The sequence below is a fragment of the Amblyomma mixtum genome, chromosome 10 (genome assembly GCF_055824585.1).
Source record: "Amblyomma mixtum isolate Tamu chromosome 10, ASM5582458v1, whole genome shotgun sequence".
NCBI classification, from domain to species: domain Eukaryota; kingdom Metazoa; phylum Arthropoda; class Arachnida; order Ixodida; family Ixodidae; genus Amblyomma; species Amblyomma mixtum.
This window is the reverse complement of record NC_143021.1, coordinates 156915925-156931668: the sequence shown is the minus strand read 5'-3', so window position 1 is coordinate 156931668 and position 15744 is coordinate 156915925. Positions and strand designations below refer to the sequence as shown.

The window sequence follows — 15744 nt, the reverse complement described above, 5'->3', positions numbered from 1 at the left end:
CAATCCGGTCACTCTGAGCTCATAAAAGGGAACACTGCTGCTTCGTGCTTGTAATCAGCTCTCAGGAAATCTTGCCACGAAAGGATACGGGAGAGCGTACCAGTTCAAGCAGGCAGGCTGTGCACGAACAGCTGCCTCACTCAATTTATTTCAAGGGCGGCAGAGAAACTAATCAGACAGCTTAAGAATGGGGCTCCGCCAAAAGCGGAAAGGAAGAAAAAGGCTGGCAATGGTTTTGTACGTGCATTGCATGTATCATAGGCTGAAGAACGTCAGAGGTAGATATGACATTGATGTATGTTTTCTGCTCCTAGAAAACTGAGCACAGTGTGTAAACAGGTCATAGAGAGGCAAGATGGAAAGAGAAATGCTTGTCAGGTGCGTCATGTATCACCAGCTATTCCTTACGAACTAGGAGTGGTTTTTCAGGTCCTCTTTTCATGCAGCACCATGGACATTGAACATGTGGTAATAAGCCACTTATAGAACATGAAAACACAAGGAAAAATGACGACTTGCCGATGTAAGCATGAAAAGTATTACGAAGAAAGGAGAGCAAAAGGTGACCCTGATGCACAGTCCACGTTTCTATGCAAGAAGTGTAAATGCGTCCCAAATTACGAGAACATGCACGTCCCATTCCACCACAAGCAATAAGGTAACATGCGAAACAATGGAGGCCTTCTACATTCATCACAGGCCCTTCCGTTGCATTGTCTGAGAGGGAACTGGGATACCTGTCCTCCCACGTATCTTCCCAGGTGGGGAAGATGCACTCTTTCTCTCTCTCTTCTTTCACTCCTACCTTCCTCCCTTCCCTTGGTTCAGGTTCAGGTGTCCGCCGAGATAAGTGAGACAGATACTGCGCCATTTCCTTTCCTCAAAAACCAACCAACCAACCACGTATCTTTTAAATAACTTTCTGCTAGCAAATATTTTCTTTCAAAGCTCATATTGGTGTCTCATTCTTAAATAAACCCAGCTGATAGTCGGCGCTTGTTCACGTTGTGTCCTAGTCTTTCATCCAGTCTTTGGTGTGCTGTGAGCAAAAATGAAAACATACCAACTTGCCCAAATTTCTGCTTTACTCAGCATTATCTAGTACTACCTACTGCTGTTCTCGGCTGATTTTACGGCAACAAAATTTCTGCTCAGGAGATATATTCACACCTCCGGCAATTTTTCTTGTAGTAAAACATTAAGCATTATCATGGCTTTAGAATAAAGCTCTAGAATGAGTGCATGCATCCAACATAAGGTACTTACCTTACACTGTACGTAATTAGCAAGGAAACAAATTACCAGACCACATCCTTGGAGCCTTGCTATCACCAACAACCTAGATAGTAAAGACGCTGACAGGGTAAAGGTTTTTGGACGGTCCAAATGACTGCTACAAAGGGGTTGCACTGCCCGAAAGACACATCCCACAGAAATGTATACCCACAGGCCGACAACTCCTGGTAAAATCAAATCAAGCTGGCTTCACCGCCTACAATCAAGCAACCGTGGAAGCTACAATGCAGCACTTGTCACCAAGCTCGTAAAGGGATACTGAAGCAAAATCTTAAAATTGAACAAAAACGCTGCAAACAGACTCTCGGAATATGATTACACCGATATCTAGTCGTCACTGCGCACATTTTTCAGCAGATGGTTTTAATATTCAATGTTTTAGGAGCGCGTGCCAAGCCCTCCCAGCCAGCGCGAGGTGAAGAGCGTGATGTCGTGACACCATCATCCAACAGGCAATAGGATGGCGATTACTAAGTTGCATTCCCGCGGCGACAAATATGGCGGCGTCCTTCGAGGCATGATGCCTCACTTCGGACTGGATTCGTCGTTGTTACTGCCTTCTTCAGTGTGTTCAATGGCCATAAATGGGCCGCCGGTCTTTCGTTTCGTCTCCTGTCGCCCATAAGACAATGCACGATTAATAAATTTGCTTTATTTTTTTTATCTAGAGTGACAACTCTGCCTCCTTTAGGCTTAAGTGGGGTGTCGGTTTGTTGACAACAATGGTTTTCCTCCTAACCGCCAGATGGCGCCACTAGTCTAAACATTGTCACACCCCTGTTTTGAAAGTGACAATGGCAGCAATGGCGTAAGGTCTGGAAAAAATAGCTGCATTTAGCATATGTAAGCGTGCGTACGGTTATTGTACATAGACAGCATCGATTAACATCTTGACATATCTGTGCATGCTGTGAGCAGACAACAGACAGATGACGAGCGGCCGACGCAAAACTAAAAACTGGAAAAGCCGCGAATAGCGATGGCAGTCATGCTCCTCGGGAACGGTGGGCGCGCGGGTGTTATGACGTCTAGTCGCAGCTTCCACAGGCCGCCACCAAGCGCAACGATATGGCAATAAATCACGAAAAAAAATGTGTTTATCCGGCTTTTTTGCTAAAATGCTTGTCGCATTTATCACTTTTAGCAGTCAAGCTCTTGTTTACATGTAAAAGAGCAGCTCCAAAAGTTTGGATCAGTATCCCTTTAACCATTCCCATCACACAAACAGTGCGCAATGCAGTTTTAAGCAGTGGAGACTACTCACCAACTGCCCAGAGCAGGTTGAACTTGTCCCTGGTCACGGAGACACTCCCACAGCTGGGCGTCAGGCTCGACTTTCTGATGCAGCCCCTGTAAGAAATGGAGCACAGGTGCGTTCATTGGGCTGCCAAAGGGCCAGTCACAAATAATCCAAGCACCAGTCAACATTTGTATCAACATAGTGCCACTGCCTTTCGTTGTGCAGGCTAACGGAGAGGTTTGAAGTTAAATTAAAGACAGCACGGCAAGCCTAGCGAAAAAGAATAATAGATGCAGCCTTAAAGGAGTGTAGACACCCCACTTTTGGGTACATGTTTCTTTGTTTTCAATGATGCATATCATGTTGAATGGTACGGCAAAACAGCGCTGACGGACGGGATGGAAGAAGACGAGACAGACACATCCGTCACTTCGGTCAGCGCTGTTTTGCCGTACCATTCACATGAACCAACCAGCCTGACTTAGCCCTCTCCTTGAATGCATATCATCATCATCGGCATCAGCCTGCCTATGCCCACTGCAGGGCAAAGGCCTCTCCCGTGTCTCTCCAATTAACCCTGTCCTTCGCCAGTTGCGGCCACCGTATTCCCGCAAATTTCTTAATCTCATCCGCCCACCTAGCTTTCTGCCGTCCACAGCTACGTTTGCTTTCTCTTGGAATCCACTCCGTTAAAGGACCAGCGTTTGTTCTCTCACCCACTCCGCCCGCTTCCGATCTCTTAACGTTACACCGATCATTTTTCTTTCCATAGATCACTGCGTTGTCCTTAACTTTGTTAGCCTCCACGTTTCTGCCCCATAGGTGAGTACTGGTAAGATACAGCTGTTGTATACTTTTCTCTTGAGGGATATTGGTAAACTGTCATTCGTGATCTGAGAGAACCTGCCATATGCGCTCCACCCCATTCTTATCCTTCTAGTTATTTCCCTCTCGTGATCCAGATCAGCGGTCACTACATGTCCTAAACAGACATATTCTCTTACTACTTCCGGCACCTCACCACCAATTGCGAACTGCTGCTCTCTTGCTAGACTGTTGAAATGGATTGCTATGTGGTATTCTCCCATGACAGCTAAACAATTTATCGTCAAATTTATTTCCCGTGCTGTTTCGGTTTCAACAGCCGAACAATGACTGTGACTTCAAAGTGTGGTTATAGGTCACGTGAGGCACGAAAAAACTGTGATATAACCACTGCTTATACATTCATTGTCATCCTGTCTCTTGAGGAAGGCTGGCTTCAGCATTGTAGAGAATTTAAACGCTGAAGCAGCGATTCTATCGCAGTTTTTCCATGTCTCAGGCGATGTCTAACCACACTTTAAAGTCGCAGTCATCAGTCGGCTGTTAAAACCGAAGCAGCATGGCAGAAAAATTCGATTATAAATTATTTAGCGGTCGTGGGCGAATACCACATGATGATTCATGCATAGTAGTGCCTTCCACATCATGTACATAAGAAAACATGCCACCCAAGATAGGTGTCGATACTCCGCAACTGGCAAAGGGACAGGGTTAATGGGAGAGACATGGGAGAGGCCTTTGCCTTGCAGTGGGCGTAGTCAGGCTGATGAGGATGATGAAGAGGCCTTTGCCCTGCAGTGGATGTAGTCAGGCTGATGAGGATGATGGAGAGGCCTTCGCCCTGCAGTGGGCGTAGTCAGCCTGAGGATGATGAAGAGGCCTTTGCCCTGCAGTGGACGTAGTCAGGCTGATGAAGAGGCCTTTGCCCTGCAGTGGGCGTAGTCAGGCTGATGAGGACGATTGAGAGGCCTTTGCCCTGCAGTGGGTGTAGTCAGGCTGATGAGGATGATGAAGAGGCCTTTGCCCTGCAGTGGGCGTAGTCAGGCTGATGAGGATGATGAAGAGGCCTTTGCCCTGCAGTGGGTGTAGTCAGGCTGATGAGGACGATTGAGAGGCCTTTGCCCTGCAGTGGGTGTAGTCAGGCTGATGAGGATGATGGAGAGGCCTTTGCCCTGCAGTGGGCGTAGTCGGGCTGAGGATGATGAAGAGGCCTTTGCCCTGCAGTGGACGTAGTCAGGCTGATGAAGAGGCCTTTGCCCTGCAGTGGACGTAGTCAGGCTGATGAAGAGGCCTTTGCCCTGCAGTGGGCGTAGTCAGGCTGATGAGGACGATTGAGAGGCCTTTGCCCTGCAGTGGGTGTAGTCAGGCTGATGAGGATGATGAAGAGGCCTTTGCCCTGCAGTGGGCGTAGTCAGGCTGATGAGGATGATTGAGAGGCCTTTGCCCTGCAGTGGGTGTAGTCAGGCTGATGAGGATGATGGAGAGGCCTTTGCCCTGCAGTGGGCATAGTCAGGCTGATGAGGATGATGAAGAGGCCTTTGCCCTGCAGTGGGTGTAGTCAGGCTGATGAGGACGATTGAGAGGCCTTTGCCCTGCAGTGGGTGTAGTCAGGCTGATGAGGATGATGGAGAGGCCTTTGCCCTGCAGTGGGCGTAGTCAGGCTGATGAGGATGATGAAGAGGCCTTTGCCCTGCAGTGGGTGTAGTCAGGCTGATGAGGATGATTGAGAGGCCTTTGCCCTGCAGTGGGCGTAGTCAGGCTGATGAGGATGATGGAGAAGCCTTTGTCCTGCAGTGGGCGTAGTCAGGCTGATGAAGATGATGAAGAGGCCTTTGCCCTGCAGTGGGCGTAGTCAGGCTGATGAGGATGATTGAGAGGCCTTTTCCTTGCAGTGGTGTAGTCAAGAGATGAGGATGATGGAGAGGCCTTTGCCCTGCAGTGGACATAGTCAGGCTGATGAGGATGATGATGGAGAGGCCTTTGCCCTGCAGTGGGCGTAGTGAGGCTGATGACGATGATGGAGAGGCCTTTGCCCTGCAGTGGACATAGTCAGGCTGATGAGGATAATGATGAGGGTGATGGAGAGGCCTTTGCCCTGCAGTGGGCGTAATCAGGATGATGATGATGAATCACCAACCAAACTGTCGCACAACACAACACTGACATCTGGCACTTATCGAAGGACTGCACATCAGAAGATAGCAGTTCACTGATCTTATCAATGGCCTGTGTGTGGCAATGCTGCTTCTGAAATGCTGCACAAGGCACTCTGCTGCTGCCAATGTTTGATCCACGCAAGCAGCCATGCTCTGGTTGGACTTCTTTTGCTGTATTCGATACGGTTGTCCATAAACGAGTAACAAGTCACATGCTCCAATGCTGGCACTCGGTTCGATGTTTCAGAGGGAGTTTGCCAACATGGAGTAGGAATTCAGCAATCTGAAGCTTTCAGGGTCCAAGTGACAACTTCAGGCCCACTTGCATGAAACAAATCAAACAGTCTAGTTCCCAGTCTAGCCTTATTCACAGTCTAGACTCTTCACTAGATTTCAGGAAGGGAAAGGTGCACACTATCAAAAAAAAAGAAACAGAAACACGGACTTAAATGTTCAGGTGCCAGCTAGCATTTGTGGTTTTTGGAAGTCTTGAGCAGAATCACAGCAAAAGTGTGAAAGCTGGAGCCCATGTGCAGTTCAGGTGTTAAGTTCCACTGACAAAGAGGGACCGATATATGTGCCTATTCTTTCCTCATATTGAACAGAGAGTCCAGGTTGCAAATAAGGCTGGAATGGGAACTAGACTGAACTATACCATCTTATATGCTTCATGCAAGTGGATCCAGGTCTCATGTGAAGCCCTGCCCCTGCATCTTCGGCCAAATCTTGTTTTCATCGCAGCCCCACCAAGGCACTGTTTCCACACACTGTGTTGGACGAGCTTCAAACGAGAATAGCTTCACGAATTTTAGGAATCTACCAGACATTTTCCTATCTAAGGGGGGAAGCTGGTCTTAGAAAAAAAAATCTTGTTAATGAAGTCACAATAATGGAATCTTCAAGAAACGTGTTTTTCCATGCTGGTTCCAAAGATGCAATTTAATTTTATGTACAACAAGTCATTGGGCACTTAAATAATATGTTATGTAACTTTTTGCCGAGAGCTTTCAATAAATTTTGCTGCAGGAAACTTGCCAGGACGCATTCCACTGGCTTGTCTTGACATCAAGCTATGCAATAAGGGCAAAATTAGTCGAGTTGCAGGCTGTTGAATTTGCCACTTCACAAACGGGAAGAAACTGATGATTTCAAAATTGTATAACTCACCTTCTATAACAGGCAGGGTGATAATTTTACCCTTATTGCATAGCTTGATGTCAAGGGAAACCAATGGCATGCAGTCTAACAAGTTCGCTGCAGTAGAACTTCTTTCAAACTGTTGGCAAAAGTTACCTAACATATTGCATAAATGCACAAGGACTTGTTGTACATAAAATTAAATTACATATTTGGAATCAGCACGGAAAAATGCATGTTCCCTGAAGATTTCATAGTTGTGACTTCATTATAAAAATTTATTTCTGTTTAAAAAGTTTAAAAAGGAACTCATTTCTGCCAGTAACTTGTACAACAGCAGAGCACGGGGAGAACAGTTAAGTAAAAGGGGGCAGTGGATCACCTGTTAAAGAAAGGTATCCGGACGTCCAGTGAATGGAAAGCATTCTTGATGCCGGCCTGCAACTTCAGCTGGAGAAGGAAATCAACATGCTTGTCCCCCTGCAAGGAATTGCCAAGCAGAGACGTTAGTTGTGCAGTCTGAGCAGCACTAAAGATACATAACTGCACCTTGTTACCCAAAATGTTTCGAAACATCAGTTGAGTCAAAAGTTTCCATGCCATACAATAACCTACACCAGGTGCCGTGCCTTTGCCATTGCTTACCTCGAAAGGTTTCATAATAAAATGCAAACAAGCTGTAATCTGCCTCTAAAAACAAAAACCAAAACTGTGCCAAAGATAATGGTGACAACTGCAGTCATCACGTTACCAATGCAGTCATGCCAGGAAGATTGTGTGCTTGTCTCTGTCGACTGTTATTTCCCGCACTGCCATCGCACTATGTGGGACTCTGTATAGGAATCTGTGCAACTAAATGAAGCTGAACACAGGACTCAAACTGCTAAATGCACCTACACTGCTTATCTTGAAATCATTTCAAGTCAACAAGGATTTGCTGTATTACCCAGGAGGCTTACTGCTCCCCAGTACTTCACTACACTGACCTAGCACTTGATCGGAACACTTCCCCTCCTTGGGTCAAAGGTGTGAGATTGGTGGGGGGGGAGGGGGGGGGTTCCTTCAGGGCACACGCTGCAAGATGACTTCAATGTGCACAAATCAAGAAATTAGCCTACACTGGCTACGAAACTCAGAATGTCCACTTTACATAAGCACTCACAACGTTCGGAAGAAGAGCCCGCCCAAACGGTGCTTGGGAAAAAAAAAAACATCATGGAAACAACAAGCATGTCCCCAGGTACACTGCTGAAGGCAGTGCCCTTGCAGCCTGTGTACTGTGTGATGTCAGTGTACGTTAAACAACCCCAGGTGGTCGAAATTTCCAGAGCCCTTCACTACGGCGTCCCTTAAAGCGTGAGTCTCTTTGGGACGTTAAACACCTCCATAAACCAAACCAAACCATTCTTCTTTCACTCATCAACCTATTCCAATTCTGATTCTATTCCAATCCAGAATTCACCTTTCTCTCCCCAATCTATTCTGATTCCAACAATGCAAAATGTCTTGCACTGTTAGATCACAGCGAGTCCTCGTACCACAACCGGCATGGGTGGTACAGCAGTTAAGCAATGTGCCACCACACCACCAAGTGGATGCTTTAAACACAGCTACCAGTGGGATTTATGCGACCCAAGCAATGCTAGAAGGAACAGCTCCAGTAAACCTCATTTTTGCACAGATTCTTCTTCGGGAGGCTGTCCATTAAGGTGAAAGCCTTAAATGCCTCATTGTCGTCGACAGAAGGTTGTCAGCAGAGGTGTCAAGCTTCTTGGTTGGTCGAAATGGCTATGGTTGGCTTATGGGGTTTAACGTCCCAAAGCGACTAAGGCTATGAGAGACGCCGCAGTGGAGGGCTCTGGAAATCTCGACCACCTGGGGTTCTTTAACCTGCACAGACATCGCACAGTACACGGGCCTCTAGAATTTCTCCTCCAAAGAAATTCTAGCCGCCGCGGCTGGGATCGAGCCCGCGCCTTTTGGGTCAGCAGCCGAGCACCATAACCACTGAGCCACCGCGGCGGCCAAAATGGTTATGATGTCAGAGTGCGCGGATTCGAAGTACTAATAAGGTCACCCATGGATGCCTGACGCGCCCTTTTGGAGCAGACGACAACTAATAAAAAGTAGTTGTCGTCCGCTCCAACAGGGGGCGTAAGGCGTCCGCCAAACAGTGCGCGAGGAAAGGCTTTCACCTTGCAGCCCTTTAGAGAGCCAAAGTGCCCCCTGAATTTTTTGCAATTAGGCCTGCTATTGTCACAGCAATTTTCTTCTTGGTAGTTTTCACTTTTGTTGAGCCATTCTTCCGACGTCCCCCTCCTCTCCCTGACAAATGGAGAAGGGGAGGGGAAAATACCCCTAGACACCACCTTCCCCAATTTGCAGGTAGAGGCTTCACACAGTCCCAACCTGCGCCAAAGAGAGTTTTCGCCTTTATGACCCTCCTAACGCTACTTGCACTGAAATCATAATCACGACTCCCTCGAATAATGACAAATTTTCACACCACAGCAGCTACAAGGTAAACTTAACTCAAGATGGCAGCATGGCAGCACTACAAAAAAAGTGAGCACCGGTAAGATACAGGTGTTGTATACTTTTCTCTTGAGGGATATTGGTAAACTGCCATTCATGACCTCAGAGAACCTGCCATATGCGCTCCACCCCATTCTTATTCTTCTAGTTATTTCCCTCTCATGATCCGGATCAGCGGCCACTACCTGCCCTAAGTAGACATATTCTCTTACTACTTCCAGCACCTCACTACTAACTGTAAACTGCTGTTCCCTTGCTAGGCTGTTGAACATTACTTTGGTTTTCTGCATGTTAATTTTTAGGCCAACAGTACTGCTCTGCCTGTCTAATTCATTGATCATGCTTTGCAGTTTATCTTCTCAGCAAGACCGCTGTATGGTAAAATCGGATATAGCAAGAACTCTGATACAGTAAAGTGAAACTTCAGTTCCATTTCACCCTCCATAGACAACTGCACATTTTTTTTTCGTTGATAGTAAATATTTTTTTACAAGAAACAGCTCCAGTAAAGAGCGTCTGGCCAGAATGATGACCTCACGGCACGTCCGAGGTCGAGGACTGAGAAGCTAACGTTGGAGGCAAATGGATACCAAAAACAATAAAACGACACCATTTTTTCTTTCTCTTTTCAGAGGGCTTCACCACTAAGCTCACGAGCGCGAGGAGAAGCCAGCTATTCGAAGGCCTTTGGGCCGCGAAGCAAAGCACGCGGTGCGCGCGGAGAAAAGAATAAAATGTAATGCTGGTTATGAACGAAGAAAGAAGGTGGCGCGGTTCACTCAGAAAGAAAAGCTAGTAAAAGTGCAGTGATGAGTAGAGAAGGGAAGAAAAGGGCGAATGGTTTTGCTGCACTTAACTGTGTCATGTGCATATCTAAACTATTGGCTCTTTGCCGTTCTGAATGTATGTTCCGCCCATTGCTATCTGATGTATGAGTGCACAGTTGGCTTCTTTTTTTTGTACTTGCGCTGTCATGCCTTGTTGTATTGCTTTTTCTTCCTTTTTTTTTCTTTTTTCTGGCCTATTCTTCTGTTATGTATCGTCACCTCCCCCCCCCCCCTCCTGCAATAATGCCTACGGGTGCTGCAGGTATTTCCAGTAAATAAATAAATAGATGTCGCTGAGGCTTTGAAAGATAGTGCCATGTTCACTCAACTGTCCACGTGTATTTCTTCGCCGTGTGAAAGCGTCCTGTTTTGCTGGTTTTTTTATTAAAGCTTTGCTTTTTACATGGAATCAAACTAGCGTTACATTTGTAGCCACAGTGTGCTCGTGCAAATGCAGTACTTCCACAAGGCGTAAACAAATTTGAAAACGTGATAAAATAAAAATGTCTTAACTGCAACTAAATAATTATGTCTAAAGGGTGGATAAGAGCAAGCCGGAAGGTATTTCTGAGCGCTTCTTTCCTAAGCCAACACTCTGTCTTTAGCGAGCGCCCAAAGAGCATCCTCAGAGCCATGCCATCAACAACAATTGATATAGTAAAGACCCTGATATAGTAAAGATTTTTGCTTGTCGAGTGACTTTACAGGGGTTTTACTAAATGCGTTATTGCACAATAGAGATTGCCAGATATCGCACCACTTAACTGCCTGTGACAGACAGAGAGATACATGGTGCATGTGATTGTAGAATTGATAATAGCTAACTTCAGAAGTAGCGAGATAAAAGATAGAAGCACAGCTACTCCCAGCTGGGCGCCTTCAGAGCACTTGAAGCCTCAAAAATCAAGTCAGGAATGAAAAAAAGGAAGATAGATGCTGCAGAAGAAAGAGAACGAAAAAAAAAAGAAATGGTGAAAAAAAGAAAACTAGACCAATGCTGTTTTCAAATAGGATCAGGTGAGTTTGTTTCATGCCCTCACTGCTGAGCTCATTTCACGCATGGTGCCATAGATGTTGCATTTGCAACTATCCTCTAGCTGCAAGGTCATTTTATTGATCGCTTTTCCATGTAACACGTATTTGGGCACATATAGCATGCTCACATATCGTATCTTTTTTGGGGGCACCTTTATTGAGAACTTCTGATAAGACAAACAAATTTTCTGGTTCCTTCAAGCCTGTCTTAAAGGGAGTCTAGTGTATTTTACATATTTCTCATTTCAGTCTAAAAATGCACCTTTAGGTGCACTTTTTCACGAAAAAATTCACTGAACTAGGTTTTTTGTACTTTTCACACTTCTGATACAACTGGGAACATAATACTAATTCAACTCTGAAAAGCAGCTCTTATGTGGTATTTACTGAAATAGCTTTGCTCAATCTGGGTACATTGGTTTAGCTAGTTAACTAAAGTGACAAGCGACCTATTATATGCCGCACAGTAGTTCATGAAAGTGTAGCGCAACTGGCAATTTTCTGTAGTTTCATACCACATAAGCAGATGAAACTTCTGCACCCCGGCTGAATGTACCACACAGTCTACATACAGGGCACTGTTCACTTGGGTTCATTACGGAGGTGACTGGCTTTGCGAAGTGTGACTGCATGTAACCAAAGTGGAGAGCTTGAATCAGTAGATTGCACCCAAGAGCAATCCAGAATTTGTCAATGTCGAAAGCAATCTTTTGTGCATTCTTTTTAAGCATATGCAAGACTTCCTGCTATGCACCACTATACGAACTGTCCTTTTCTCCTTGCACAATAAACCAGTACATTAGCCTACCTGAGGATGTTGTTTCAGCCACTGACAACACATCTGCAGGTTTACTGATTGCTTTAGTGTATGGGGGTTTAACATCCCAAAGCGACTCAGGCTATGAGGGTCAAATGTTTTAGGGAAATCCCCCAAGGTGGAGTAGATTTGTAATACGGGAATAATTACTCGTTGACATCCACCCGAGCGCAGCCATACGGCTACAAAGGAAAGCTATACAGCTTTCTCAGAAACGTCGCAGTTAAAGAAAAATTCGTCCTGGTCCAGGGATCGAACCCGGGACCACCGCTTCACCGGAGCAGTCGCTCTACCAACTGAGCTAACCGGGACGGCAAGCTTATGGTGGGGCGAGAGCAAATTGATCAATAACTCGAAGTGGGAACTGTGCTGGTCAAATGTTTAAGGGGAATCCCCAAGGTGTAGTAGAATTGCAATAAGGGAGTAATTACTCCCTTAGGCTATGAGCGATGCCATAGTGAAGGACTCCAAAAATTTCGACCCCCATGGGGTTCTTCAAAGCGCACAGTGACAAGAGGGCACATGCATGAACCTGGGAGTCAATGCATTAAATCCTGTGTGATGCCCACAAGCAAAGTCCTCCACCGACCCTCATAGAGTAGAGGCCCAAGATTGGTGGCACTGCCAGGGACGGTGGTAGGAAGTAGCGCACGGCCTCGATGGGGTGAGTGGGTGGTGGGGTCATGTGAACGCTCCACGTTGAGGAATCTGCAACAACAAAGTTGAACATCAGCACATCAGCTCCAGATGACAGGTCTTTAGCTACAGCCTTATTTCAATCGAAACCAAAAAATATAGAAAGAAAGTGTCTTAGCGACCTGTAAGATTTTAACTGACAACACTTCAGTTATTTTCCTATAATCTGGGAAATAATCGAGGTATACTGAGAATAATTATATTTTTGAACACAGGAAGAAGAAACGCATGTACACACCTAATTTCATTACGATATCATCATTAATAAAAATGTCCACTTCAAGACCCGTGTCTCCCCTTAAGCGACAACAAGGCACCACTGCACAGTGGTGAACCGTCCACATCATAGAGGTGGTTCTAGAAGGAGTCTGAACAAAAGGACAAGTCACAGGCAACATTGTATTGTGTGTCATGAAATGTCTTCAAGAGGTAGAAGCAGACATATTCCCGACACGCTGTCCGAAGCGTCGAATTTCAATGCACATATGTCCCCTGCCTTTTTTGGCAGTTCTCAGAGACATCTCGGAGCATTATGAAAGACATCTGAAGTTAATCTGAAGTTAATATAGTGTTTAACACATTGGTGGATAAAAAGTTACTTTGTGCAGCAGTAAAATAAAAAAAATTGCCGAGAATTATGTAGTTTCCTAATGCAAAATTTGAGCGCAGCTCATTCGCTGTTTCAGCATTTTGATGGATTGAGGCAAAGAGTTCGAGCAAGACGTGTATGTACAATCACAGACAACTTGTCATTTTCAACACATATTGCTTCTTGAAGAAACACTCCACTAACAGTTCTTGATTATAATGAAGGAAGCTTTGTGGACGGAGAAATAGATGGATATATGCTCGACTTGCTGCACCAATTCCTGGTCCTCAAAGACGAGGTCTGCGCAAGTATTTCGTGAGGTTGTCACAGCTGTGGGAGCCGTTACAAGCGAGAGGTAAGAAATTCCCACTTGTCTTTATATCTGCATTAAAGTCCCCACCCTCCCTGCCACCCTGGCAGGTGGCAGCATTTCTGGCACAACATAGTTGTCAATGCCAAAGCATGCAGGGAACATAGCTTTAGGTGTCCACTGTTCCAAGAGGGCAGTTACACACCTTCCCTCTGGTTCAGGTGTCCACCGAGACATGGGAGACAGACACTGCCCATTTCCTTTCCTCAAAAACCAATTTACAAATGTTACCCTCTGCTTTCCAGGCCCCGCTTTATTGGTTTCACAGCTTGAAGGGTGTGCTCTAAGACAGAAGAAACAGCCCTGCATAATACTACGTGAGCTTTTCATGGTCCTCATGTCTTGTGCTATGGAACAGAATTGACTCGGTCTCACCCGGTGTGGCGCCCTGTTGGGTGGTGATGCGCACGCCCCTCGCCACGGTGGGCTTCAGGGCATTGCTGGCCGCCGTCACAGTGAGGGAGAGATCGCGACACTCCAGCTCCGCATGCACCCACAGGTGCCCCGACACCTGCGTGAACGGGCTGACGTCCGGCCGCTCGCACTGCGCACACAGACATTCCACACGTTGAAACCACGCTCCACACAGCCTCGGGTGGAGCTCTGCACAACGGTTTAGCTCCATTTTGTGGACGTAGAAGACTCTGAAACCTTTGGCGACAAGCATCAAACCTTTCCCTGTCCATCTTTTACCTCTCCAAAACAAGCACAGCTGTCAAGACGCTAAGACTGCTTGGCAGGCCAGTTCATTTGGAAGCATCACCACACGCCCAGCACAAAAGAGACAAAACAGTGAAAGCCAAAGAACATGAGACATATGAAGATTGGTTTATTGGTTTATTGGGGTTTAACGTCCCAAAGCGACTCAGGCTATGAGGGACGCCGTAGTGGAGGGCTCTGGAAATTTCAACCACCTGGGGTTCTTTAACGTGCACTGACATCGCACAGCACAAGGGCCTCCAGAATTTCTCCTCCAAAGAAATTCAACCGCCGCGGCCGGGATCGAACCCGCGTCTTTCGGGTCAGCAGCCGAGCACCATAACCACTGAGCCACCGCAGCGGGGTACATATGAAGAGGCAGTGGTACAGTAGAAGCTTGATTACATAATTATGGTTGATCTGAATTTTGGGATCATATCAATTTCAAGTGTCTTGGAAGATCTACATTGTACAGAATGTGGCACAATTCAGGATTATAGAAACAGCTTTTCAAGCCGGCACTACCGATATGAAAATGCGACCGACTACCCACGTATGCGAGCGGGCCCACGCAGCTGGTCTCATGGAAGTGCATGGACGGCTTAAGAATCCTCATCATCATCAGCCTGACTGCGCCCACTGCAGGGCAAAGGCCTCTCCCATGTCTCTCCAACGAACCCGGCCCTTCGCCAGTTGCGGCCACTGTATCCCTGCAAATTACTAAATCCCATCCGCCCACCTAACTTTCTGCCGCCCCCTGCTACGCTCGCCTTCTCATGGAATCCACTCCGTTACCCTTAGGGACCAGCGGTTATCCTGCCTTCGCATTGCATGCCCTGCCCAGGCCCATTTCTTCCTCTTGATTTCAACTAGGATGTCATTAACCCGCATTTGTTCCCTCACCCACTCCGCCCTCTTCCGATCTCTTAACGTTACACCTGTCCTTTTTCTTTCCATAGTTTGGCACAGAACTGGTGCCTTTCAAAACCACCTTTTCCCACCTGTGCAAAATGCTCACTAGTGTTACATTCGTGCGAATACGGTATCTAGGCATTTGGAAATGCCCTTCATAAGGTGTGCACTGATCCAGCTTTTGGTGCATCGGGAAGTTGGCGCAATGCCTCACCTGTGTGGAGTGCACCACTTCCCGGAGCTGCAGGCGGAGGGCAGCCTTGCCACGGTAGGGCACTGGTCGCCATGCGGGAACCTGCAGGGTGCGGTAATGCCACGCTACAGCCGAAATGCACTCAGCGGCACTTACACACGACACAACTGACAACATGCAAACATTGAAATGCCTCCTTGATGTCATTGTCACCATACGAGTCCACTTACGTCCACTGTAGGACAAAGGCATCTCCCAATGACCGCCATTTCATCCTGTACTGTGTCACCTGTGACCAACCTATTACTGCAAAGTTCCTAATCTGCTCCGCCCACCTGACTATTTGCTGCCTCCAGCTACGGTCACTGTCTCTGAAGGATCGAACACTGGTGAATCAAACAGCTTCGAGAACAGTTC

At 46.6% G+C, this 15744-nt stretch overlaps 1 protein-coding gene across 1 annotated transcript in view; it reads right to left on the bottom strand.

Moving 5' to 3' along the window:
• Positions 1–15534, bottom strand: part of LOC149327454 (AP-5 complex subunit mu-1-like) — a 31731-nt gene extending 16197 nt beyond the window's left edge. Inside the window, exons 1-5 of the mRNA XM_089564886.1 lie at positions 15349–15534; positions 13899–14067; positions 12458–12576; positions 7037–7134; positions 2561–2646 (exon numbers count right to left, since the gene is read on the bottom strand). Of these exons, the coding sequence (XP_089421012.1) occupies positions 2561–2646; positions 7037–7134; positions 12458–12576; positions 13899–14067; positions 15349–15534 (658 nt within the window). The remainder of the gene's footprint in view (positions 1–2560; positions 2647–7036; positions 7135–12457; positions 12577–13898; positions 14068–15348) is intronic.
• Positions 15535–15744: the final 210 nt, after the last annotated feature.